Genomic DNA, 27,143 nt, shown 5'->3' with positions numbered 1-27,143 from the left:
TAAATTTAAATTTAATTTATAAATTTGATTATTTTTTTTTAGCAAATAAGATATGACTAATATACGGGCTTGAACATTTTGTTTTTTTTATTTTGTATCTCATGTTTATAATATTTTGATGTCGCAAATTTTTTATCTTTCAATACTAACTTAGTAAGTTAACTACTGAGTTTATTTCATCATTCATACTGAAAAGAATAACTTTTAAATGGTTACGTAGTTTTCCTCCAATTTCATTTCTTTTCCTTATGTGCTGTGAATCACAGTCGCTCGGGCCCAGCTGTTGACTCAAAAGCAACATTAGCGACTAACACTGCTAACAGCTAGCGTGACAAACCAAAATGACTGAGATTAGATAGCTGACAGTCGGTTGGACTCACTTCTCTATTACCAGCTAGCGCCTGAACTCAGTAGCCACAGTACGAACGTTTTAGCTTCATATGAACAAATCAGCTAACAGAGGAGAACGACAACAACAGCTTCGGCTACCTGCTAAATTTGTCTGACACCGACTGAAGCTAAGCGCTACCACTAGTCGAGCTAACGGTAACCCAGAGCTGACCCTTTAGCTTAGCCACTTAGCCAGTCGGGTTACAAATATCGAGTTTAGCTGCTTTTGCCTCCCGTTTAAACCAAGGCCATGCCTAACTAATCGATGAAATAATAAATTAAATATTGCAACACTGCCACTACCTCTCTAAAACCAATTGTCTACACACTGTCCATGTTGTTGTTGTTGGGGGTTAGCATGGTTGGAATTCAGTGCTAAGTTGGGAGGGCTAACCTGAAGCTCGGCCCTCTCCACTTCCCAGTGCGCCCTCTCCATCTCGAACCGGGCCCACTCATGCTGGATGTAGTGCAGGATGCCGGGGATTGTGTACTGCTGCTGCGGCCGAGGTAGCTCATCGGGCTGGTGTGGTACCATGACTGCTCCGCCACCACCGCCTCCAATTGGCGGATTAGCACTACTGTTATTCCCCTGCTGCTGCGGTGGCGGAGGCTGTCGTGGGGCACTCGTTCCGACCCCTCCTCCGCCGGGGTGTTCGTCCATAATTTTTTTTTTTTTTTAAGTAGAAGGAAAGTCTCCACAGGCAGCAACGATCCGCGGAGGGATCCCCGCCCCCTAAAGCCCGTGTCTCAGCTCCGTCCCTGTCTCGCTGGCTCCGCCGTGTTGTGTAAAACTGGCTTTCCTCGGAGCGATGTGGTGCGCGCGGCTGATTGGGGACTTGGTGTTTTGTATAGAGCTAACCGGCCGCCATTGCTGTTCTCTCCCCCGACCTCTCTCGGATCCGATGGTCAAGGTGGGAGAACCCAGCCGCAATGCCTGACGGGACACATCCATCCTCCTTTTCCCTTCCTGCTATCCAAATATATTATGGAACCTTCACTGCTAAAAGAAAGGGTAGTAAAATATAACTCTTTAACGGAGCATATATTAAGATGTATAGGGAAATACAGCAGTTTTACCTTTAGCTAGCAGATACATTGTGGTTATTGTCTATTGCTCATTTTAAGTACCACAACCACAACTTCTAAACAGCTGAATCTAAAACCCCGTCCAGGATCGTAACGAGCATTTTTAAACCGTGAGTACAGTACAATAAATTATGTACAAATTATGTATTATGCATCTTTCAAAGAAGAAAAATGCAAACGTTAATGGGATTTTCTTTTGGATTGTTTGCGTGGAATAATTACTCCCTCAAATGTCTTAAAGCTTATATTACGAGCATGTTTTGAAAGTATAAGTAGAAAGTACTTGCGTTCAAATGTAGGGAATAACTGTTACCCTGGAATGCACCTGTCTACGCATGCGTATCAAATGCTATGGCTGTATATTGTTGAATGTCCTCTTTCGCTGGTATTTATTTACCCTTACAGTACTTTACAGTAATCTTACTTTAATCCTGTAAACCGACAGCATTGTGTTTAAAATAACATTAGATTGGGGCAAAAACTCGTTAACAGAAGTTCCCGTTTTAGCCCGTTTGATGGAGTTAATGTAGCAACTGGCACAAGCTAACAGCTGGCGGTAAGTAAAACAAACGTTCAGGTATGGAGTGAGGTATTAGATTGCAATATCTCATACCACGGGGCAATGGTCTGTACTGATAATATCGACTTTACGATTCCTCTGCAGCCAGCAACCGATCGGATAATGATCAAGTTCGTGCTAATGGTGAACCGACAGGGTCAGACCAGGCTGTCCAGGTATTATCACTCTGTGGAGCTGAGCAGAAGAGCAGCTCTTGAGGCCGATGTAGTACGCTACTGCCTGAGCCGCAAGAAAGATCAGGTGTCTGTCTGCGAGTTCCCAGTCTTGTTTAGATCAAATAAATAACATAACAATATCATGTTTATAACCCCTCTCTGTTTGCAGTGTTCCTTTGTGGAGTACAAAGACTTTAAATTGGTTTACCGCCAGTATGCTGCTCTGTATATCGTGGTGGGCATCACAGACAGTGAGGTGAGTGTGATCGGAGGTATTTTACACCTCTTTCGTCCTTTCAATGGTCAACAGGACGTGTTTCTCCTCTTTACTCTCACAGAATGAGCTGTCCATCTACGAGCTGGTTCATAACTTTGTGGAGGTCTTGGATAAATACTTCAGCCGGGTGGTGAGTTCAGTTTGATCGAGGTTCTTACAGAGATAAATACTGGTAGCCGCCAGTGCTACACCTCAGCATCCTAGTAGATGCATCTGTGGTAGAAATGTGAAAATCCTAAAAAGCCTCAGAACTTGAGGTCAAAGTCACAATGACTAGCTATTTTGTAGATGCACCTTTTGAATTGGTAAATTTTACCTCACTTCATTCTCGAGCTATACTGCTGAGGGGTGAAAACCATTGGATCCATTATCAGTGCAGGTCTAAGGCAGGTCTCAAAACTGGCGTCAAGCCAGCCTCCAGTTTGTTTTCTGTTCCCTGTGTATTCAAAGTATTACGGGAAGAGATGTAGAAACCTGACTTCAAAATATAAGCCAACTTCGAGTGAATTAACAGATATGTTAAGAACATAATAACATATAATTTAGTCTTGTTTACACACTCTAATGTTAGATCCACATGACACAACCCTGTATCCTAGTAGCGCCCTGTCAATATCAAGGCCATCTTATTTTGGATTCCAAAGTAAAAGCCCTGTGAATTTTCATTTTTGAACTACTCTTTCAATAGAGTAGACTAGAATAAAATAAAGCTTTATTATCCCACGGATGAGAAATTTCGGCGTTACAGAGCTCTTGCAGCAAGGGAAAATAAAATGTAAAAGGAAGACACAATGTGGTCCTATAAACATAAGCAACCGAAGTTCGTATATACAGGTATATACAGATAACAGTGTACAGAATGTGTATAGAAAAATTGGAAAATTGTACAGAGATATGTATAAAATGTACAGTAAACAAGCTGGTGAGTAAGATGACCAAAAGAATGTTAAGTTGCATTATAGAGTCTGACAGCTGCTGGTAAGAATGACCTGCGGTAGCGCTCCTTCCTACACTGTGGGCGTAAGTCTACTGCTGAACGAGCTGCTCAGTGCTCGTACAGTCTCATGCAGGGGGTGGGAGGTGTTGTCCATGATGGATGTTAGCTTAGACAACATCCTCTCCTCCCCAACCTGCTCGATGGACTTCAGTGGACAGTCCAGGACAGAGCTGGCACTCCTGACCAGTTTGAGTTTCTCCCTGTCCCTCTCTGCCATTCCGCCACTCCAGCAGACCACAGCATAGAAAATAGCAGACGCCACCACAGTGTCGTAAAACGTCCTTAGGAGTGTCCTGTTCACCCCGAAGGATCTCAGCCGCCGTAGCAGGTGGAGACGACTTAGACCCTTCTTGTAAAGTGCATCTGTGTTTGTGGACCAATCCAGTTTGTTATTGAGGTGAACACCCAGGTATTTGTACTACTCCACCATTTCAATGTCCAAACCCTGGATGTTCACTGGTGTAATAGTGGGTGGCTTCTTGCTGAAGTCAATCACCAGCTCCTTCCTCTTGCTGGCATTGATGCGAAGATGGTTCTGTTCGCACCAGCTGACGAAGTCAGTGATCAGTTCAATTATTTCAGAATGCTCTTAAAAGCAAAACTCATATTTCCAAAGACTAGTTGCACTTTATATCAACAGTATCCAACCCCACAGTGATACCATGTCAATTTCAAGTCAGTCTGAGTTTTGCCTTCCAAAATAAAAGCCATTTCAAATTGCCCATATATGACTTAACTTTCAATGATTTCAAAATGCTCTAAATAGGAAAATTCCTGTTTTCACAGGATAATTTTTCACCTTAAATCGACAGTGTCCAACCCCACAGTAAAACCATGCCAATTTCAAGTTGCTCTGATTTTGCCTTTTAAATTAATGGGCCCTTTGAATTTCCCCATATATGATATACTCTTTCAATTTCTTCAGAATGCTCTTAAAATGAAAATTGCTGTTTCCACAGGATAATTTCATTCTAGATCAACAGTGTACACTCTCACGGGGATACCAAGTCAATTTCAAGTCACCTTGATTTTGCCTTTCAAAGTAATGGCCCGTTGAAATTGCCCATATATGACCCACTCTTTCACTGACTTCAGAACACTCTTAAAAGCAAAGTTGCTGTTTCCACAAGTTAATGTCACTCTATATTGACAGTTGTCATGTTCACAATTTTTGGAAGGAATCTCAGGAGAAAGGTTTGTCTTTTAAAAAAGGATTTACTTTGCTTTTGGCAGTTGAAATTACAAGTTTACACAGCGCTGTGGACATCTATGTGAACCAGCAGCATGTTTCACAAAAAGGATGACCCTCAAGTGTGCTGTACAACATTATATAGTAAGACAAAAACATAGATTAAAGGAGCTATCTTCCTCCCGCACGGACGTGGCAGTCTTGGTGTCATCCTCGTATTTCCGTGACCTCGTCTGGTATCTGCTCCCTCGTCTGTAAGAGACAGAAAAGCAAAACACCTCTCTGCCTAGCCTTGATAATCTAATGGTATTATCCATTGTTCTTCTAGTGATTCAAAGTTGGTTTAGAATATCATGTTCGGCACTCTCTGACCCAGACTTATTCTAATCATAATCTATGTGTGTAAGCATGTTTGCAGTTATCCCTCTGCACCTCTAAGTCATTTCCAACAATATATCAGTCCGGACAGTCACGTCGAACGAAGCTTTTGAAATTCAAAAGACTTAGTGCCAACTTATTATTGGGCACATTTGCAATGTGTGTATGAAAATGATTATAACCGCTTATTTTAGTAATAGAAATCAAACATTTTCAATCCCAACATTCCCTCCTTTCACACGTTTTAATGTGTGAACAAAAAACATGTTTCGTTCAGCCTGCTGTCCCACAGGTTCCCTCCAGAGTGATACTCAGCCTTTCAGCTTTTCCCTCTTAACTGGGATGGTGTCCTGTGGTCGAGTCAGCGCTAAATCAGCTGTCGTCCCCATTCAGTCGGTCAGATACTGGGTCTTCCAGACCGTCAGCCGGCCTCCTCATGGGAACGCATTAAACGAACACAGGCATCTTATCTTCTAAACACGATTCAGTTTCTTTTGATCATTAAAGCTTAAACACAAAATTGCAATATACATTTTGCCTTTCCTACCTCTAAACACCTGGGGGCAATTTATGTCTTGGTTCAGCCATGAAGCCAGCTCACCTGATTCATCACAGAGCCCAACCGACACTGGCAACTGATAGGGTTGCACTGCATGTTCTTCCCTTAGTGTTGCTGTTTTCAATCTGTTAATTGGAGTCCTCAAACATGGGATAGACAACATCCACAACAAGTCAATACAGCTGTGAATGTGGCCAGTTATCAGTCAATTACCAATCAATGACAAAATGATAGCTTTTAGCCACTCATCCAGAGGATCTTCAATCCCAGAAAATTCCTTCTCCTCATTTGATAATGTCTATCCTACTCTGTCAAAAGTTCAATTTTCAATTCAATTCAATTTTATTTATATAGCGCCAAATCACAACAAAAGTCGCCTCAAGGCGCTTCATAGATACAGAGAAAAACCCAAAAATCATATGACCCCCTATGAGCAAGCACTTTGGCGACAGTGGGAAGGAAAAACTCCCTTTTAACAGGAAGAAACCTCCGGCAGAACCAGGCTCAGGGAGGGGCGGGGCCATCTGCTGCGACTGGTTGGGGTGAGAGAAGGAAGACAGGATAAAAGACATGCTGTGGAAGAGAGACAGAGGTTAATAACAGATATGATTCAATGCAGAGAGGTCTGTTAACACATAGTGAGTGAGAAAGGTGACTGGAAAGGAAAAACTCAATGCATCATGGGAATCCCCGGCAGCCTATGTCTATTGCAGCATAACTAAGGGAGGATTCAGGGTCACCTGGTCCAGCCCTAACTATATGCTTTAGCAAAAAGGAAAGTTTTAAGCCTAATCTTGAAAGTAGAGATAGTGTCTGTCTCCTGAATCCAAACTGGAAGCTGGTTCCACAGAAGAGGGGCCTGAAAACTGAAGGCTCTGCCTCCCATTCTACTTTTAAATACTCTAGGAACAACAAGTAGGCCTGCAGAGCGAGAGCGAAGTGCTCTAATAGGGTGATATGGTACTACAAGGTCATTGCGACCCGTCCAGGGTGCAGGGTATGGTAGCTGGAATAGCAACATACCCAAGGATAAGCAGAAGAGAATGACTGATATGATGAAACTGGGATTTTGTTACACTTAATTATTGCAAACACAACTAAAACTATAACTGAAACTAATCAAAACTAAACTGAAACTAAGGATTTTCAAAAAAATAAAAACTAAACTAAACTAGCAAACAATTGGTAAAAACTACTTAAAACTGATATAAAATTGAAAATCTGAAGTCAAAACTAAATAAAAATAAAAACTAATGAAAATTGCAAAACTATTAAAACCCTGACTCCCACACACGATACCATTGTGAGGGTGTATAAATATGGGCGCCAATTGTGGTCATAAATATTTTGTACTTGTAAATTAGGATTCGTATGTGTAAAAATAATTTGTGTGTGCGTAAAAAAGATTTGTGTGTGGACTAATAGGTGTGAAACTCGGCACTCAAGTTACAAGTACGAATTTTGACCCGGTTTTTCTTCCTTTCATCTGATTGGCCAATGTCATGTTAATCACAAATTTAACTATCCAATCAGAGAACAGGTGGGTTTGGCTATTGGAGGGGTGATTTATGGAGCATCCCTGGGATAATAAAACTTTATTCTATTCTACTCTATTTGAAAGAGCAGTTCAAAAATGAAAATTCACAGGGCTTTTACTTTGAAATCCAAAATAAGATGGCCTTGATATTGACAGGGTGCTACTAGGGTACAAGGTTGTGTCATGTGGATCTAACATTAGAGTGTGTAAACAAGACTAAATTATATGTTATTATGTTCTTAACATATCTGTTAATTTACTCGAAGTTGGCTTTTATTTTGAAGTCAGGTTTCCACATCTCTGAATACACAGGGAACAGAAAACAAACACGAGGCTAGCTTGACTGCAAGTCTCGAATTGGAGGCTGGCTTGACACAAGAGTCTTACAAGCATTAAAAGTAATGATTACAGTTTCAAACATATATTGTACACTTTTTGAGATGTCTGTAACAACAAATGAAGACACTGTTGAAATGCATGAAGCTGCAGCTGTTTGAATGTTTCAGTCTAATGTGCATTTCTCCCTACAGAGTGAACTGGATGTATCCTGTAACACAACCACAGCTGCACACACTGCATGTATAAGAGTCATGCTAAAAGCACAGTGTATATTTTACCAAAGCTCAGTAATTTTTAATTGCTTGTTAACTAATTTCAAATAATAATAATAAATAATATTATTATTTAAAAGCTACTTCATATACATTGTATAGTCAGCTGAAGGACAGTGACCATTGACAAGGACAGAGAATGGCAAAAATAAAATAACCTGGAGACACACAATAGATTTAGAGCTGAGGTCAAATATTCATGTAAAAATTACCCATCACTAGTTGTTCAGTAGGAGTCTTTGTCTTTATTTCCTTGTTTCCTTGACCCTTCGCCTTTATCAGATAATGTTCAATCTGGATCGAGTTCATATCATCCTGGATGAGATGATCCAGAACGGACACATTGTGGAAACAAACAAGAGCCGCATCCTCGCACCCCTCACCACTATTGACAAGATGGTGGACAGCTAACAAAAAGAAAGGAAGTCACGGACTGTTCTTCAGGCTGAGGACTGGCCTGCAGCTTACAGTCTGAATTTAGAATCTGCTTAAAGGTACTGATGTTAAAATAATAAAAAGAACTCAGTGCCCACATGTACTCTGGTCAGTATATTAATACACATCTGTACAGTGTATCCAGATGTTCGATCTGCACAGCTGAGAGAAGGAAGCCTCCCTCTGAAGTTGGCCAGTTTGAATTTATTCAGGAAGAAAACCGGTTGTGTGAATTTAGCGGGGAATGAATTACATTTTATTTTTTTATTTTTAATTTGCCTTTCGGGGTATTGGCAGACCACAGGAATTGTTTGTAACAAACCAAAACGTAAAGACATTTGGTGGTATTATGTCTAATATGTAATAAAACAATAAAAAAAAAAACAAAATAAAAATTCTATAACTCTAGTTCATTTTTTTAAAATATATCCTTAATACTGAAACATCTGTATGATAAGTTTGCAAAAAATTTTTAGAAAAAGGCTACAAGATAAATATCTAAATCAATTACATCTCTACGCGGTGATTCTCAGCAACTGGACTGCTGTAGATGATAAATCTGCTTCAGCCTCATGTTGGTTGAAGTGCGGTTGTAATACTGAAACACTTAAACGTGCAAACGAAATGGGGAAAAAAAAAAAATCAAAGATTCATATTCTTCCACAGACCACAAGACTCATTCTTTACTTCATACTTTGCAAACATTTTAATGATTATTTTTTTTGGAGCATACACATTTGAAAATATCTGTTTACCTCAAATTGCAACTTGAGTTAAATAAATGTTTATAATATACAAAGAAAATACAGGGATAGCAGAGCTTTCTTTTTTTTTATTTTAATCTTTCTCTTTAGATGTGCCTTGCACACAGCCAGTGTTTTTGTCTCTATAGCTTCATTGTAAAACAAACACCAAAGGCTCTCTGACCTTTGACCTTTACAACTGGTCAGTAACAACCAGAGAACTGTCGCGCACACACAAAAACAAAAAGCAATAAATGGGGGGAGGTGGGGATCCATGAACATTTCAGGGAGGAGGAAGTGAAAACAGAAGCTACGAGTCAAACCAGGCACCAAACTGAGAGCAGACAGGAGGAGGAGATCAGCACACACACACACACACACACACACACACACACACACACACACACACACACACACACACACACACACACACACACACACACACACACACACGTAAGCCTGCAGCATCAAAGCTGGGAACAGACCAGCAGCAGCAGCTCAGGATGGTGAGGAAGAGGATGCTGCTGCTGATGATGAAGGAGGCGGTCAGAGAGGTGTGAAAGATGTGACAGCGTTTCTTTCATTTTGTTTCTGCAACATAAATCCTCCTCCTCCTGTAGCAGGAGGTCCGGCCGTCAGTCAGTCAGCTGGTTTGGATTGGCTGGCTGATTCGTCAGTCACAAGGCGAGACGGACAGATGACTTGAGAAGCATGCTCAGTGTGGCAGCGGTGGTCAGTTGAGGTGGAAGCCTTTCTCCATGGTAGCGGCTAACAGGCGCTCCCTCATGATGTCCTCAGATGAGTACTCGGGCAGCTTCAGGTAGTGAACACAAGTGTTGACAGATGGGTAGCTGGAGTCTGTGGCATCCACCTACGGAGGCAACAGTCAGTCAGCTTACTGACTAAAACTACACACATTAACAAACTCAGTCATTCAGAGAGCCAGTTTACCTTCCTGACGATGGTGAGTCGGGGGTGAAGGTTGGCAAGACCACCAGGTGGCAGGGTGGAGCAGCCAGTGGTAAACTGCAGGAAGGCTTTACGCTCATCAGATGACATTCCACATAAGACTCGCACAAACCGCAAGAAGCCAGGGCTGAAGGAAGAGGAGAGGTTAAATACACGATGCCGTGGCTCAGTGTCTCCATTAGCATTCTCAATCACCCAGGAAAGTAAATCTCCAAAAGTTGATTCTGTTCATCTGGACATAGCGTTACCATGATGCTCCGTCCAGATGAACAGAATCAACTTTTGGTGTTTCCATTAGTGCTGATGTAACATGTCATACCTGTCTCTGGTGTAACCAAGCTTTGGTTCTGTGTAGTTGATGATGTCGTCAGCAGTCCAGGAAGGGGACTGGTTGCCACAGAGGATCATCTGCACCTCCTTATGGCTAAAAGAGCTTAGTTTCTCCATTGGAAACACTCGATTAAAACCCTCTGAGGAGGAGAGGAAACATTTATGATATTAGATACCCAAGTATTCACTCGATTTTAGAAATAATCACAAATTTACTAAACTGCCAGGGAAAGGGAACCAAAAAAGTTTCTTGTCGCAATGGAATCAATTCTATTGTGACAATGAGTCGAGAGAACATAAGGGTCTAAAATGAGAGTCAATCTTTAGGGGAAAAAAAAAAAGTAAGGAGCTCAGGTTAGAAACAGGTGTGAGAATAGACTGGCAGCTGTGTATTTTTCAAAATTTCATGTTGTTGCCAATAGCATCTCCTCCTGTCGGCCTCGGTAAAGCTCAAACTTTACCAAGACCAAGTCCAATTAGGTCAAGGGCGTTCCCAGCATTAAAACAACTGCCTGTGAACACAGAGCACTACTTTCTTGCTTTATGTTGTCCACCTCTTTCCTCGTTTAAACAGGAAACCATTTTATTTTGTGTTTTTTGGTTTTTTTTCTGAAAAACTAGCAAAGAGGGCAAAACAGATTTCTCCACAGACAGGACACTGTAGAGAAGTAATGTGCCAGTTTTGCACATTTACCTCTGAAGGCCTCCATCTGTTTCTGGATGCCAGTGTGCATACAGAAGTCAAACATCAACTCCACGTACTCTTCTGCATTCTCCATGGACACCATCTATACACATAGTAAACACTCAGTGAACTCTTGTAAAATGTGCAAATTTACGTGAAGATATTTCCATCCACATAAGAAGCTTGCTCTGAGGCATTTTTACCTCATCGTCTCCATTTGGTTTGAGATCCACTGCAGAGAAACCATGAACTTTGGAGGATGGACAGAACTGAAAGTTTAACCTGCAGAGAAAAGTTCAAGTGGCTGTCAAACATCTGGTCCGTGTCATATGGGAAAACAAGTCAAAAATCGTAAACTTTCTGCTTTTGCTGTGCAAACTCTTTCACTGCAAATACTGAGCTCAAGTATTCGACAGTCCTGACAGCATGTGTGCTTGTCAGCTGGAACTAGAACACAAGTTATTTACTGAGCTGCTCCTCTGCTCAGATGTTTTTGACCACAACAAAGATTGCCTAGTTAAATCTCGGTACCCAAATACTTCATAAGACTTTATTCTAACCCATGTGGTCTCACATGAAACAAGATTTTTCACATCTCAGTTTCTGGTGAAAACATTATTGTAAGAAAATAGTGCTGTTAAGTGAATGTCATTTTCTTTCAGTCCAGTTGTTTATTTTAAGCAAACAAATGCTAAACCTTTCCTGGTACCACTCATCTTCATCTTTTCCCAAATAACTATGTACCACTTTCTTTGCCATTTCATTTGTCTTTTTTGATTTTTAAATGAATTGCTAATGCTATTATTAGCTCTTGGTAAAGGGTAGCTCCAGTTTGACTTCAGCGTGCTGTGTATGCTGTGATTAGAGCAAGGAGAACCCCCTGAGGCTGATGAACAAAGCCAACACACAACAAAACTGCAGTTTCTTTAGGTACCACTTGAGGCTGGCCCCAAAAGGAAGTGAATCCCTTAGACTTGCAATGTTAAAATGAAACATTTAGAGCATTAAAAACTATATCTACAGTCTGGTATCCCCAAAAGGACTATAGGCGTAACAGTAAAAAGCAGCTATTATCACAGTCCTCTTGGTCTTGGTCTTTACTAACCTCTAGCCCTTCTAAGCAAACACTAAAGATGCAGATCGCGTTACCACAAGAGTAACACCTTCAGCACCTTTGTATGCGTCTTTTCTTACCCGAGGTCCTCGACACTGAGGGGAGGTCCAGAGCCCAGCGGGTTCTTCAGCATCAGGTCCTGCAGCCTAGTGTTCTTCTCATCCTCAGACAAACTCTTACTGGCCAGAATCTGCCTCCTCTTCACTGCCAGATCCTTCACTTCCTTCAGGAAACTCGCCCTGGAGGAGGCAGGAAGAGGAGCGAGAGGAAAAGGGCATCATGAGTCTGCTGTAGTGTAGTTATTCTATTGTTGACCTGCTTTCTCTCTGACTTTATCATTTCCTACTCATTTAGTGCGTCTCTCTCCCCATTTGTGTTTCTGCTGCAGACCAGAACAGATCCTAGAATTTCACAAGTTTAAAATACATATTCTTTTTATGCTCTGCTTCCTTAACTTTGCATGTTAATTCTGTCTGAATGAGGTTTCAGTCATGCTTCACTTTAACAAAATTGAACCAAATGTTGTTAAACCACATCAGCTTGTGCAGATGATAACACAAGCCTTTTAGTGTTGGCAGACACTTTCCAAGTTTCTGTTGTTAGTGCTTTAAAATTAAGGCTGCTCAGATTTCAAGAAGTTTCAAAATGACCAAAACTCACATCTTATATTTCATGGTTTTCTTAGAACTTAACTTCAGCAGTACTACATGTCACGGGATGTGTTCAGGTTCAGCAGTGAGCTAGAGGGTGACCTGCTTGGGTAAAACATGAGCTTTCAGGCTGACTGTGAGAACGCTAAACATTAAAAACTGTCTCGAGACCTGTGTGGGTTGATAAGCTGGAAGTCGTCCCAGGTCAGGATACCGTGGTACCAAGCTGGAGGTTTTGGTTTTGGTGGGTCCATGATGAACTCAGATTTGGAATCCTCATCAAAGCTGCCCACTGAGTAAGTCTCCTGGCTTTCCTCAGTCGATGCTTCAGACTGTACCTCAGACAGTAGCAGGAAGGGCTGCAGGTGGGGCCGCTCAGGGTCGTTACCCTGCGGTGAGCTTCGAGACTGGTATAGCAGCTTGCTCATGTTAGACTTGATGTCCCCCATGCAGAGCAGCTTAAAGAAGGGCTGTGATATTGGTAGGTCGACCAGCCGGTTGTCCTGAATGCACTTGGCCAAGAAGATGCCCAGGAAGTAGAAGAGTTTGGTGATTCGCTCCAGTTCCTCGCTATCCTGAGGGAACGGAGCTGGAAATAGACCACAGGAACGCTGCACATAGTAACCGGGAGGCTTCAGTCCACCACCCAGGTCCACCTGAGACAAACATAAGAGGGACATCTGTTAATTCTCATCTGTTACTTTAAAATGAGCTAAGGCACTGAAGATTCCTGCTGTGGCAAAGAGGAATCAAGGCTCTTTTGGGGGGTTTTCTCCTTAATTTTAAAACTTACTTTTTGTGGTACTTCTTACTAGAGATGGACCGATCCGATATTACGTATCGGTCCGATACTGACCTAAATTACTGGATCGGATATCGGAGAGAAATAAAAAAAATGTAATCTGATCCATTAAATATCAAAAAAAGCACCTCACAAAACTTGCGACATGGCATAACTCGGCTCATAACCGTAGCACCTTGGAGCAGTATGCATCACGTGATAGAGCGGCTGTGGCGTGGGAGACCTGTCGGCGGTCTGGTTGAGTATTTGGAGCCTCGCTACCAAACCGGCATTTCATCTCCGAGGAAGTGATCCCAGAGAGAAGTAAAGCAAGTGTGTAAGTTCATCTCTGAATGTTTGTAAAGCATTCCAGTGTTAAGCTTAACAACCGATATGTGGAGCGACTGCCTCTTCTCTCCCCCTCCCTCTCCTGCTGCTACTTCAAACGTGAAACTGATTAATGATCAGCTAATCGGCTTTTCTGTCACGAGTCTGTTTCTCTTGTTTGTTTATCGCCCACTTCGCGCCACAAAGAGGAAACCAGCAGCTGAACAACAGCAGCACGTTTAAGCTTGATAAGCTGTTGTTAGAATTTATTCAATATTACTTTCTACACCAGGATCCTTTTCTACGTTTAAAATGTCGAGCTCTTAATAAATAATTATCTGAATCTGACACCCAAAGTTTTAATCTGATGTAAAAAGTATAGAAGTCCATTACTGTATATATTAACTATTAAGTCTAATATACCCTAGTAAGCTGTAGTACTTTTTCCTTTGGGAAGGTACCATCTGTGCAGTCTGCAGTTCTGTTGAAGAAAGATGTTGAATCTATTTAATTATTCTTGAAAAATAATTGATTTCTGTGCATTTTTTTTCACACTGTATCAAATTAACGTTGATTACGTCGATTAGGCATCATGAGGTGGAGGGTGGTTCCCTATTTTTTTTTTTTTTTTTTTTTGCTGAGAGTTTGCAACCCTATTAGTTAGGTTGCTTACTCTTTAAAATACCAGAATAGGGAGGATGGAGCAGGTTTAAGTTTATTAGATTGATCAGTATTGCTGAACTATGAAATATTTTGGGTGCAGTGTATTTTTTGCATACAGGTATAACAGAATAGCTTTAGTGTTGCTGCATTTTGTATAAGCTCAAACTGAAGTTAAAAAAAAACAACAACAAGATATTATAAAAACAGTTTTATTGATTAGAAACTAGAGATGGCACGATACCACTTTTTTATGTCCGATACTGATACCGATATCATAAATTTGGATATCTGCCGATACCGATATGAATCCGATATAGTGTTTTTTAATCAACAAAACTGTTTTTTAAATATCTTGCTGCATTTTGTATAAGTTCATACTCAAGTTTAAAACAACAACTACACTAAAGCTATTCTGTTATACCTGTATGCAAAAAAAAAATATTTCATAGTTCAGCAATACTGATCAATCTAATAAACTTAAACCTACACCATCCTCCCTATTCTGGTATTTTAAAGAGTACTTAGCGTAAATATTAAGCAACCTAACTAATAGGGTTCCAACTCCCAGCAACAACAAAAATAAATAAATAAAAAATAGGGAACCACCCCTCACACTCCACCTCATGATGCTTAATCAACGTAATCAACCTTAATTTGATGCAGTGTGGAAAAAAAAAGCACAGAAATCAATTATTTTTCAAGAAATATTAAATAGATTCAACATCTTTCTTCAACAAAATTGCAGACTGCACAGATGGTACCTTCCCAAAGGAAAAAGTACTATAGCTTACTAGGGTATATATATTAGACTTAATAGTCACTATATACAGTAATTGACTTCTATTCATTTTACATCAAATTAAAACTTTGGGTGTAAGATTCGGATAATTATTTATTAAAAGCTCGACATTTTAAATGAGAATAAGAAAGAAAAGTATGTCTTTGTGCCCCCTTTTCCCTGTTAATGCCCTATCGGCCCCCCTGGCTAAACTTTGCTAGATCCGCCCCTGCACAGTTACCAGCCGTCAGCTACGTAGAAAAAGATCCTCGAGTAGAAAGTAATATTAAATAAATTCTAACAACAGCTGATCAAGCTTAAACGTGCTGCTGTTGTTCAGCCGCTGGTTTCCTCTTTCTGGTGCAAAGTGGGCCAAAAACAAACCAGAGAGACGGACTCGCGACAGAAAAGCCGATCAGCTGATCATTAAGCAGTTTCATGATTGAAGTAGCAGCCAGAAGAGGCAGTCGCTCCATATATCGTTTGGTAAGCTTAACGCAGGAATGCTTTACAAACATTCAGAGATGGACTTACACACTTGCTTTACTTCTCTCGGGGATAACTTTGTCGGAGATGAAATGCCGGGTTGCTAGCGAAGCTCCAAATGCTATCCAGACCACCGACAGGTCCCGCATGCCACAGCTGCTCTATCACGTGATGCATACTGCTCCGACGTGCTAACGTTCTGAGGTGAGTTACGGCGTGTTGCAAGTTTTGTGAGGTGCTTTCGTGATATTTAATGGATCGGATTACATTTTTTATTTTTCTCCGATATCCGATCCAGTAATTTAGGTCAGTATTGGACCGATACCGATACGTAATATCGGATCGGTCCATCTCTATTAGAAACACGCTATATCGGATTCATATCGGTATCGGCCGATATCCAAATTTATGATATCGGTATTGGACATAAAAAAGTGGTATCGTGCCATCTCTACTTCTTACATAAAAAGCATCATCACTGTCACTGTTTGATAAATTTATCCCTATTTTTAAACTTACATTATTTTCCCTTGCTTAATGACCACTGGCTTTTAATGCCACCTTCAAATTTGATCACAGCTACTAAGACAGACTAGCACTGACATTACAACATTTAAATATATAACACTAATGCTACTGCTACTACTACTAATAATAATAATAACAACAGCAACAATAACAACCCTTTTCTATTATTATTTTGCCATACTAACCTCATTGTTTGATCCTCATTTTAATGTCTCCTAATATGACAGAATGGGATTCTTCACCAACTTTACTTTTAAACCTGTCACTTTGTGAACGTGGTAATACTGACCTGTCGTGACTCATCGTCAGGGAAGTCATCATCACACAGCCAGATTCCCAGTGACGTTTTCTGAAACTCTGCAGCCACCAGAGCATAAAACTCCAGAGTTGGACCGAGACCCGTTCCCTCCTCACCCTGAAACTCCACCTGGAAACACACACAGACACACTTAGCCTGGCATGCCACGGACCGATAATTGTAATGCATGTTGCAAATCTAGCAGTAGACACAGAAGGTTTTCTTTTGTGATTTGTTAAAAACAAACCACCTCTCACCTCTAGCACAGACTTTTGGTCAGCATGGATGTGCATGACGGACTCAGCCCATTCCATCATAGTCTCTCCTCTGGGAACTTTCACTCGTTCATGTTTCAGTCGACCCACCCTGAAGTCACCAGGATCGTCCCGCCGCACTGTGGTGGACGGCCGAGAACGCTCCATGGTTGCCTCTCGACGGTTCTGGAGCCACACAATTGCCCTGCAGACAGAGTGGGGTCAGAGGCCAGAGTGTTGGAAGTACACCAACAGGACGTGGTCTTCAAGGTTAAACTTTAAAAAGGCCAAATTCAAATGTCGATAACGGGACTTTCTACCGTCTTTGAAGACCAAAATGCTAAATCTGTCAGTCATAAAATGATGTTTTCAAAGAGTCACATTTAAATCGATAACAAAAGAAATTGTTGTCGATTTTATTTTATTATTTTACTTTACAATTTTTATGTTATAAGCACAAAGGAGCACATTTTTAAGTTGTGTTGTGAGGGTCTCTCCCTTGTAATATCAAGTGTCTTGAGGGAACTACTGCTATGGACTGGAGCTATACAAATAAAACTGAGCTGAGATGCCTCAAGTTATGTGTGGTATGTTTGTTTACTCCTGTATCACACTCACCTGGAGGCTCCAAAAGCAGTGCAGGTAAAATAGAGCTGTCGGGTCTCAAAAGGGATGAGGAAAGGACACTTGGAGGTGAGTTGTTCACACCAGTCGGGCAGCGCTCCACTTGCAAGGGCTAGAGGCTCCTGGGAAACCAAAACATTCAATTAAAACCTGACATCGTTAACTAATGAACTATAGCACTCACTGGAGCTTGTATTGCATTTAGGGTTTTTTCCACCATAATTGTCTGAGGTTTCAGCAGGTTACACATTTTAATCACTATACTGAAACCTGGTGTTGCACGTTGTGCACTACAACACATTATGTTAACAGAAAAGGGAGTTGTGATTTTTGACAATATTGAAAGGCCAACTTTTTAGAGACTTTCAAGAAGTCTTTTTTAAGGAAGTCTTGAAATTTTCAGATTGATGAAATGACAAAAATGGAACAAACTGACCTCAATCTGTTGCAGGATCTTTGTAGTGATTTTTTTGCTGGTGAAATCTTCAGGAGATGCATTGAACTGAAGCTCATCTATATCTGCAAACACAATTTCAAGATTTTGAAATGAGAGCCCCATTCCCCCCTCAAACCTCCAAGTTAAGTCCCCATTTTTAACAAATACAACCATGCAAACATTTCAACATAAGCAACTATTTTAACCTTTTCCTTGAAGCTAGTTTATCATACCATGGTATTGCCCCTTTCTAAAGATATTTTATAAAGGGGAGACGGCAGACTGCAAACCTACACATACTCCCGTCCAGTACCCTGGAAACCTGAAAGCACATAACTTGAATACCACTGGTTGACTAGCCGACCAGAATAGGGAAGGGAGCAACAGTAGAGTTTACCATGAAGAAAAAAACCACACATCTTGAAACTTAAAAAAAAAAAAAATACATAAAATAATGTGGGTGGAAAAATACATTATGGAAAGTACAGAGAGTGGTTGCACACACTTTTCATGTTTTTAAACAATTGGTTTTCACTTCAAGTAGGGACTAATAAGTGTATACTTCTGCCTACTCCTTTTCAAACAAAAGAATGGAATGATATTTTGTAACGATTGTGAACTAAGTAAGTAAGTAAAATTTATTTATATAGCACATTTCACAGATAAAATAAAAATAAAAAAAAAATCAAAGTGCTTTACAATAAGATCAGACATACAAGTTAAAATTAATTAAAAGCCCGTTTGTATAAAAATGTCTTCAGCTGCTTTTTAAAGGAGTCAGTAGAGTCTAGACAGCGTAAAGACAACGGCAGAGAGTTCCACAGCCTAGGTGCCAGTGCCTGAAAAGCTCGATCCCTACGTGTTTTAAACCTAGTACGTGGGATCACCAGTAGCCTCTGACTTGAAGACCTAAGTGCTCGGGATGAAGCATGAGGTTTCAACAGGTCAGAGATATACTGGGGAGCTTCACCGTGCAGAGCTCTAAAAGTTACAACTAAAATTTTAAAATGAACCCTAAAATTTACAGGCAACCAATGAAGACAAGCCAAAACTGGAGTAATGTGTGACCTCTTGTTTGTACCAGTTAAAAGTCTTGCCGCTGCATTCTGTACAGACTGAAGGCGATCCAGAGCTGATTTGTTGAGACACGTAAAAAGACCGTTACAAAAATCCAAACGAGAAGAGATAAAAGCATGAATAATCATCTCAAGTTCTGCCTTTGACACCAGTAGCTTGAGTTTAGAAATGTTTCTTAGATGATAAAAACAGTTCCGGACAAGTTGTTTAGAGTGTTTCTCAAGAGACATTGAACTGTCAAATATAACACCTAAGTTTCTGAGACTCGACTGAAATGAAGGGTCTGAAGAACTGATATGCTGCCTAATTTCTGAGAGCATGTGATCCGGTGCAATAATCAAAGTTTCTGTTTTATCTGCATTTAACTGAAGGAAATTGTCATTTAACCATTGTTTGATTTCTGACAGACAATTATTTAAACAAGACAATTTAAACTACTCAGAAGCTTTGAAAGAACAGTACAACTGAATGTCATCAGCATAGAGATGATAAGAAATATTACTGTAACGTCTGATAATGTGGCCTAGAGGGAGTATATACAGCAAAAAGAGAATAGGACCTAAAACAGATCCTTGAGGTACCCCAGAAGGCAGAACTGATGTTTCCGACAGCACATGATTTATACAGACAGTAAAGGATCTCTGAGATAGATACGACATAAACCATTTTAAAACAACACCAGTAATCCCAAACAAGTCCTTCAGCCTATTTATCATGATGCTGTGATCAACAGTATCAAAAGCAGAGCTGAGATCCAACATAACCAGAACAGAGAAGTATTAATTATTTCCAGAATACAGGGGCCAATAGAATCAAACACACTAATGAAAAATGATGGAGGAAGTACATCAAGGTGGCTTGAAGTCAGTTTCATTCGACCAAGCAGAGCACTGATGTCCTGTAAGGTAACAGGAGTAAAAGAGGACTAGGTATCAGAGGTAAGCAACGTGTCAGTGTGATACTGAGAGGATGATGGAGAAATATTAGACCTGACAGCAGCAACCTTATTAACAAAATAGTTTAAAAAGTCATTACAATCAGATTTAGTATAGACTGGTACATGAGGAATATCAGGAGAGACAATACTCTGGGATTTTTCTTTTTTGAAGCTATTAGATTAGCAAAATATTCCGTTCTGGCATTTTTTATCATGTCATTAAGTGAGAAAATTGATTCCTTGAGATGTACCCTATGGACCTCAAGCTTGGAAGCCTTCCATAAACGTTCTAATTTGCGACAATATCTCCTAAAATTTCGAATACTTTCATTTATCCAAGGACAGAAATTTGAAGAAGAATGGACAACATTTAGTTTCAGAGGTGCCACCGTATCTAAAATAGATTTACATTGATTGTTAAAAGACAAAATAAGTGAATCCATATCATTTTGAGCCATGCGAGGGACAAACATGGCAGAAAACCTTCTAGCAGCATCCTGGTTTATAATCCGCCTTTGGATCATCAATTTAGGAGGTGAAGGATCCACGTAAAATGACAAATTAAAGAATATACAACTATGGTCACTCACATGGACATCTTCCACACATACATCATGTATATTTAAACCCAGGGAGAAAACAAGATCAAGAGTGTGGCCCTTCGTATGTTTGGGGCCAGAAACATGCTGCTTAAAGTTAAAAGACTCAGTGATAGTGATGAGCTCAGCAGCAGTGTTACAGGAAGCGTCATCAATATGAAGGTTTAAGTCTCCCAATATTACAACCTTCTCCAGTTTAATGATCGATGTCAGAAGGTCGTTAAATTCAGTTAGAAAGACCCCAGCAGGTCCAGGAGGTCGATAGATTAAAATACAGTAAAAGGTTTTCAGAGAACCGACCTTCATCATCTGTGACTCAAATGAAGAAAAGAAGTCCGAGGTCACCAGTTTGCATATGAGTTTGTCCTGGTAAACAGCAGCAAGTCCTCCACCACGTCCTAAAAGACGCGGAGTTCCAATGACAGAACAGCCAGACGGGCAGATTTCATTCAAGTGGACGTAATCCTTATTTTGCTGCCAAGTCTCAGTCAGACACATAAAATCTAGAGACTCTTTAATAAAAAGATCATTTAGAATAAATGATTTGTTCGTTATAGAGCGAACGTTAAGCAGGGCGAACCGAATTGATGACAGTTTATCTGCGGAATCTACAGCTGACTGCAGCGGTACTTGAATTAAACACCTGTGCAAACCTGTGGACCTGCCGGGCAGGGCGGCGACTCCAGAGTTGGGAAAAACCTTGATCGATGAGCAGACGTAGCTGTCACCAGCAAAACGGAAAATGGATGACGGACACAGAGTGAGCAAACTGCTTTCGAGCCATGGGGCTCGGGTCCCAGGCGGCGGCGTAACATCCCCAACAAAGGACAGGAGAGGAACTGGTCGCAGGCACCGAGAGTCACCCCACAGCCAAGCAGCTAGCCTCCGGTACCTTCTCCGTTTCACCTGGACGCCGGCCCTCGTTCCCCTTTTTCGTCTCTTGAGGGTGTAAATGCCGCGGGTTGTGCACAGTAGCACGCAGTCAGGTGCGGAACACTCCAGAGGAGGAGGAAAGGTTTTTCTGTAGCTGTCCCAGCTGTCACAGTAGATCTCCATTGAGTCTTTGATGTTTAACAGTGTATCCCGATCATAAATTAAAGCAGCAGGAGAAACGTCAGAATACAAAAGAGCAAAAAGTGTCTCTTGACACACCAGGCGTGTTTGAAATAAAAATGAACTGAACTCTTTGTATGTTAAGCAACTCTTCTCCATGGCTGGTTGATCGACCAACAAGAGCACGAGTAAGAGTGGCCCACACAGTACCATATGCTTTATATCCTTTATATCCTCGATCTGGCAACAGACATGATGTTTGTAGCTCTCTACAGCCAGTGCATTGCCAATGGAGAATCATGCACAGTAGCCTCTGCTGACCACTGTTAATTAGCAGGAGGATTTATAGCTGATATTGACAAACATTGGCTCTGTTGACGTATTTATTGGCAATCAGCATTTTCTGATGTTTACGCACTGTGCTAAAGAAAAGGTCAAAGAGCTAAAAGACAGTTACACTTTTTTTTTTTTAAATGAAGATTTTTGTTTTTCTTTGGGATAAAGTTGTCACATACTGTCACATATTCTCATTGTGTCATGCACTCTACAGTCATTTAAATAACATTTTTCTAATTCTACTCACCACTTAAAACACTTGTCATATTTTAACCATACATTGATACAATACCTGATAGTGGATATCACACTAAGTTTGCACTTAGGGGCTGACAGATTATAGTGGCTGATGTCAGATCACGCTGTGTTGTATTACTTGCTTTCTGCCATGCATGTGGAACAGACATAGTACAATACCCATAGTACGAGGATTTTACACAGTCACGTTTCCGTATTCCGTAGAAGCGTATTCACACCTGATGACCTGTGATAAGATATGTACAGCCTTGTCTGCACCCATACACCTCTGTCATCACAGTATTCCATCAGTTCTTACGTTCGTCACTTCTCTAAGAAGTCCTCTGCCAAGTCAGGCTAGATCACTGCTGCTAGTTAGCTCTTTTGTCTGTTGAATTAAAGCTAAGCTTAATTGTCCACGTTGTTCTTAGACAATCCTTAGGCAAAATTCTCATTTGCCTAAGGATTGTCCAACGCACCGTTCTCATTTACCCAATTTCATTCCAAATGCAGGTACTACATATAATCATTAATGTGGTTAAAGTGGAAATGTTGAATAAACTGTTTTGTTTTCATGTATTTTATAGTCCCAAAAGTCCCCAAAAATGCTACAGATTTAAGGAAAATGCGCGTGTACATTAGACCCAGTAGCATAAAAGCAGTGTGTTCCAGTGTGCAACTGAGTGTTTTCGTACCCTCCTGCAACGTGCGCGTGTTAGCAGCCGAGTCTCCTCCGATGATGTAGAGGATCCGCAGTAGCTGCAGGACATCCTCCACTCCACAGGCATTCTGGCTGCATCCTGCCTTCGCCTGCGCAACCTCCCTGGCACCGCCCAGAATCTCACTGCTCTGATTGGCTGAAACTGAACTGGGGCTCAGGCCACCAGAACGGCCCCCGACCCCAATGCTGTGTTCACAAAACTCCTGTGAAGAGGAACAGATCCGAGGTCAATGAAGAGACATCAGACATCCGTCAGACATAAAGAGAAAACTTGGACAGACTCACCATCTTTCCACTCTCCTTCTCTTTATCAGAGTCTTTCAGCTCTCTGTACATTATCCTGCATTAAAAACAGAAGTCAACAATTGTCCAAGACCTGTCAAATGCAGTAAAGTTTGCATCAGATGTCTCCTCTCTTACGTGTACGTGGGCTCCCAGATGCGCCTCAGTTTATCCGTCTTGACAGCTCCGTTGCAGGAGAGCTGCAGCAGCCGCTGGACATAGAAGAAGATGGTGGACCTGTAGTTGGTAAGAGGAAGCTCCACCTCCCGGGTTGTACCCAGCCCAGCCACCTGAACACACAGACAGGACAGATACAACAACTCTTTTCCAAAAATATACACGCAATAAAGGAAAAGGATAAATGATATAAAACTGAATATGTTCCTAAAATTATTTTGGTACCAATTAACTTTCATTTTAAATGCAACATGAGGGTATTTTTTGTTTGTTTGTTTGTTTGTTAAATCAACTACCATGGCAATTTTTGCACAGCACTGCAAAAATCTGAGGATACAAACGTGCTTAAACATTGTGACCATCCTGTGATCGCACAGACAGACTGATAGACTGGGCAAAAGAAAGAGTATTCTGTGGATGAATCACCAATGACAGCTGGGAAAGGAACTGACTGTATCCTACAAAATATACTCAAAGTCTTCTGCTGATTAAACTGAAATAATTATTTTAAGGGAAAAAAAAACATTTCATTTGAGCACCAAGTAATTTATCTTACCTTAAGGGTGAGAGCGAGGTGAGGAGAGGGAGCACACTCCACCTCCTCCTGAACCTCGGATCGAGGAGTCCCTGGACCAAGGGAGACAGAGAAACCCCTTCTTAAAAACATGGATGGAACATTACACTGCAGACCTTTCATAAAAGAGTTTATTTTTCTTTGAAAGAATGATGATTTCCGATCTAACTAAGATCTCAAATAAACAACTGAACTCTGAAAAAGATTTCTACACCAGTAGTCAAAATTTCTGTGCAAGTTCTATAGCCTCAAGGATTCTTTCAGTCCTCATTTCCTGACTTGTATTTTTGGTTAAATATCTTCTATTTATACTACTCCATTAATATCCATAAATACTCTCTCTACCCGTTTCAGCCTTTAACATCAACAAGGTGTTAAACAGAATATGCTACATTGAGAAAACAAATCAGTTGGGTCCATCATAACATAGAACTTTTATTCAACAAAATGAAAAATGAACTTAAAACTAATTTCCTGTACTGCAATTATTAGTTCAGTGGTTGGTCAGATAAACAACAGGAGGCACCTGCCATTTAACTGATCACCAGTCCGTGTCATTAAAACGCCACAGAAGAATAGGATATGTGACATTAGAAGTAATATTTTTCTAATATTAATTACTGTTTAAATAAAATCATATTAGCATTGCTGCAGGACTATCACCGATCAGTTATGTTGCCGTGATGTCAAAGCTTTGACAACTAACAAAATAACAAATAAATGCCAACAACAGCATTTACAGAAACTAGCTGAAAGTCCAGTCATGAGCAAACACTTCCTCCTTTGCATTTTTTTTTACCTGGAGGAGGGATCTCCAGGTCTGTGGTCTGCTGGACATTGGTTCTTCCTGGTCGGGGGTCAAAGGCAGGAACCAGAGCAGAGAATTGCCTCTTTAGGACAAAGTCGTCATCCCATGTCCTCCTGCGTCCTCCTTTGGTCTCATACTCCTCCTCTTCCTGCAGAACAGCAGTGACATAGTCACCCCTCTGAAGGGCTTTTGTACAAAACATCCACAGCTACAGCGAGAGATCATCTTTGAATCATCGGGGGGAAAAAACCCAAATCTTTTTCAAATAAGCCCAGATCTATTTACGTACCAGGACCTCCTCATACTCTTGATCCTCCTGATTGTCATCTTCGTTCTCGTCATCATCGTCATCAGGCTCTGGGAGGTCCTCCTCATCGTCCAGCTCAGCCAACAGTGTGTTGGCACGGCAGCTGTCCAGAAAGTCTAAAGGGAGAGAAAATGAGCGGATGGACATGAAGTCGGTTAAACAACTGAGAATAAGGGAAAGAGGGGAAGATGGCGCTTGGCACACATGTTGATAAATTCTAGAAACATGAGCTTAGGTTTGGTTAATTCTGGTCCGGTTTATCCAAATCCAACCAGTTACTATACATATTATACAAAGACATGCAAAGACAGTCTTAAATGATCAATGTTTATGTGTTTTAATGATCTCTGCACGTTTTCTATTATAAAGATGTAACTGGTGTTATGACTTGTTCTAAAGAGCATGTACACACACAAGCAGGGAGGTAGTAACGTAGCGGTCCCCAACCTTTTTTGCGCCACGGACCGGTTTATGCCCGACAATATTTTCAGGGACCGGCCTTTAAGGTGTCGCGGATAAATACAACAAAATAAAACTAGTACCGGTACCGAAAAAAAGAAGATTTATTCATAACACACGTGAAAAGACCCAGGAAAACTGAGTTAACGATAAAAACGATAACAAACTAATGCTGAAAACCGAAAAAAAAAACCCTGAAAACCATACATTTCACACCTGAGCCTCAACTCTTGCGGCCCGGTACCAAACGACTCACGGACCGGTACCAGTCCGAGGCCCGGGGGTTGGGGACCGCTGTAGTAACGTGATCGTGAACCTGGGAACAAGTGTTAAGTGTCACCGTTTGCCTTTAATAACTTTGCTTAAATATATGATTATGTTTAAAAGCAAAACTACTTGGTTTAAAGATTTGCGTCAAGATATGCATTGTAAGGGCTCACAGGACGAGAGCGAAACAACCTGTCTCCAAGATGCCAGTTGTTAAGATTTTCAAGGGGATTTTCACCATCAAGCTGAAAATGATTTCTATGTTTTTCTTTTCTGTTATATTTACAAATAAAATTAAGGCTAAGCTCTATGCTCCTATCTGCTAACTTTTACACAGTTCAGGTAACCAGTGTGCTGACTTATATGAGAGACAATAGGCAGCACAAGTTAGCTGAAGCAGGCTCAGTGAGTGAGTGAGAGTGTGGTCACCAACCATAGAGAGAGAACTCGGCCTCCTGGCCCGTGTCGCTCTCGCTGGATGTAGACGTCAGGCTGGTTGTAAGGGTGTTGCTTAGTAACTGGCCCACCGACAAACCCGTGGTGGCTGTGGCTACATTATTGCTGCTGGTTACTATGGAGGTGGACATGGTAACGGTGGAGGTGGTGCCAGTGGTGGTGAGGTTAGGAAAGCTCTGAGCACCCATGAGAGGAGAAGCTGCAAACAAACACACACACAAAAACAAACAAATGGTGGTTAGTTTGTCAGAAACCAAAGAAACAAAGCAGCAGGTGAAGCTCGTTATGCTCCAGTCATCTAACTGGAAACAGCTGATTGGCTGGAGGCAGCTCATGCGGTTTACCCAGTGATCCAGAGGAACGATCCTCCACATGTGGTCTGAGTAACTTTGGACTTAAAAATACTACGAGATAATATTTGAAGCTGAGAACAAGCATCTTCACACAGCCATTCAAACAGCAAACTCAGCTTACTGAATCGTGCCCTCTGAGTAAATAGTGCATCCGTTCCTAATTTTAAAAGCAATTCTAAACACACATCCTGTGGTCTCCGCCTCACTGACCCAGTTTGGGAACTTTATTTGTTACTAAGTGTCATTATTAGTTTGTGTAAAACTCTAATCCACTCCATTATTCATCTAGTACAGGGGTCAGCAAACCTGGGCACACGTGCCACAGCTGGCACGCCAAGGGTTAACTGATGGCACAACCATAGGGTGTTTTTTTGTTTTTATGGGCTGATGTTTTGGTTTTTTTGGGTTTTTTTGGGTTTTTTTTTTTTTTTTTTTGGGGGGGGGGGGGGGGGGGGTGTAACGGTATAAACAGTGAAAGGTGCTGGATTGGCCGACGTAATCTAACGAGCTTGGAAAGAATAGCGTCTGGACTTCTTTAAGTTGCTTGAAGACGTTTCACCTCTCATCTGAGAAACTTCTTCTCCAGACACTTTTCTTTCCAAGCTCCTTAGACTACGATGACCTGGATGACTGAGAACCT

The 27,143-nt window shown here is 41.1% G+C and overlaps 3 protein-coding genes across 9 annotated transcripts in view; 1 reads left to right on the top strand and 2 right to left on the bottom strand.

The window, feature by feature from the left end:
* The window catches only part of strn3 (striatin, calmodulin binding protein 3), a 32,745-nt gene extending 31,465 nt beyond the window's left edge, over window positions 1–1,280 (bottom strand). The window contains exon 1 of the mRNA XM_080869920.1: window positions 785–1,280. Within this exon, the coding sequence (XP_080726046.1) occupies window positions 785–1,051 (267 nt within the window). The 5' untranslated portion in view covers window positions 1,052–1,280. The remainder of the gene's footprint in view (window positions 1–784) is intronic.
* On the top strand, window positions 1,168–9,381 carry ap4s1 (adaptor related protein complex 4 subunit sigma 1). Of its 6 annotated transcripts, none has more exons than XM_080869925.1 (6): window positions 1,308–1,586; window positions 2,141–2,296; window positions 2,381–2,467; window positions 2,550–2,618; window positions 7,655–7,690; window positions 8,042–9,381. In XM_080869925.1, exons 2-6 carry the CDS (start codon window positions 2,159–2,161, stop codon window positions 8,168–8,170), a joined length of 459 nt encoding a protein of 152 aa, XP_080726051.1. In that variant the 5' UTR covers window positions 1,308–1,586; window positions 2,141–2,158; the 3' UTR covers window positions 8,171–9,381. The 6 variants fall into 6 exon arrangements, with proteins under 6 accessions (XP_080726052.1, XP_080726051.1, XP_080726050.1 ...); XM_080869924.1 differs by lacking the exon at window positions 1,308–1,586 and adding an exon at window positions 1,642–2,032; XM_080869926.1 differs by lacking the exons at window positions 1,308–1,586; window positions 2,141–2,296 and adding an exon at window positions 1,168–1,301.
* hectd1 (HECT domain containing 1) overlaps window positions 8,886–27,143 on the bottom strand; it is a 46,281-nt gene continuing 28,023 nt past the window's right edge. For both annotated transcript variants that reach the window (XM_080869918.1, XM_080869919.1), the window contains exons 27-44: window positions 26,128–26,349; window positions 24,951–25,084; window positions 24,653–24,809; window positions 23,836–23,906; window positions 23,241–23,392; window positions 23,106–23,160; window positions 22,795–23,023; window positions 17,861–17,943; window positions 17,419–17,546; window positions 16,804–17,005; window positions 16,538–16,675; window positions 12,857–13,341; window positions 12,116–12,274; window positions 11,125–11,203; window positions 10,931–11,024; window positions 10,226–10,376; window positions 9,889–10,033; window positions 8,886–9,808 (exon numbers count right to left, since the gene is read on the bottom strand). In XM_080869918.1, the coding sequence (XP_080726044.1) occupies window positions 9,671–9,808; window positions 9,889–10,033; window positions 10,226–10,376; window positions 10,931–11,024; window positions 11,125–11,203; window positions 12,116–12,274; window positions 12,857–13,341; window positions 16,538–16,675; window positions 16,804–17,005; window positions 17,419–17,546; window positions 17,861–17,943; window positions 22,795–23,023; window positions 23,106–23,160; window positions 23,241–23,392; window positions 23,836–23,906; window positions 24,653–24,809; window positions 24,951–25,084; window positions 26,128–26,349 (2,822 nt within the window). In that variant the 3' untranslated portion in view covers window positions 8,886–9,670. The remainder of the gene's footprint in view (window positions 9,809–9,888; window positions 10,034–10,225; window positions 10,377–10,930; window positions 11,025–11,124; window positions 11,204–12,115; window positions 12,275–12,856; window positions 13,342–16,537; window positions 16,676–16,803; window positions 17,006–17,418; window positions 17,547–17,860; window positions 17,944–22,794; window positions 23,024–23,105; window positions 23,161–23,240; window positions 23,393–23,835; window positions 23,907–24,652; window positions 24,810–24,950; window positions 25,085–26,127; window positions 26,350–27,143) is intronic.

Source organism: Rhamphochromis sp. 'chilingali' (assembly GCF_963969265.1).
Source record: "Rhamphochromis sp. 'chilingali' genome assembly, chromosome: 21".
Classification (NCBI taxonomy): Eukaryota; Metazoa; Chordata; class Actinopteri; order Cichliformes; family Cichlidae; genus Rhamphochromis; species Rhamphochromis sp. 'chilingali'.
The sequence above is the reverse complement of the archived record's forward strand: the minus strand, read 5'-3'. Positions and strand labels throughout refer to the sequence as shown.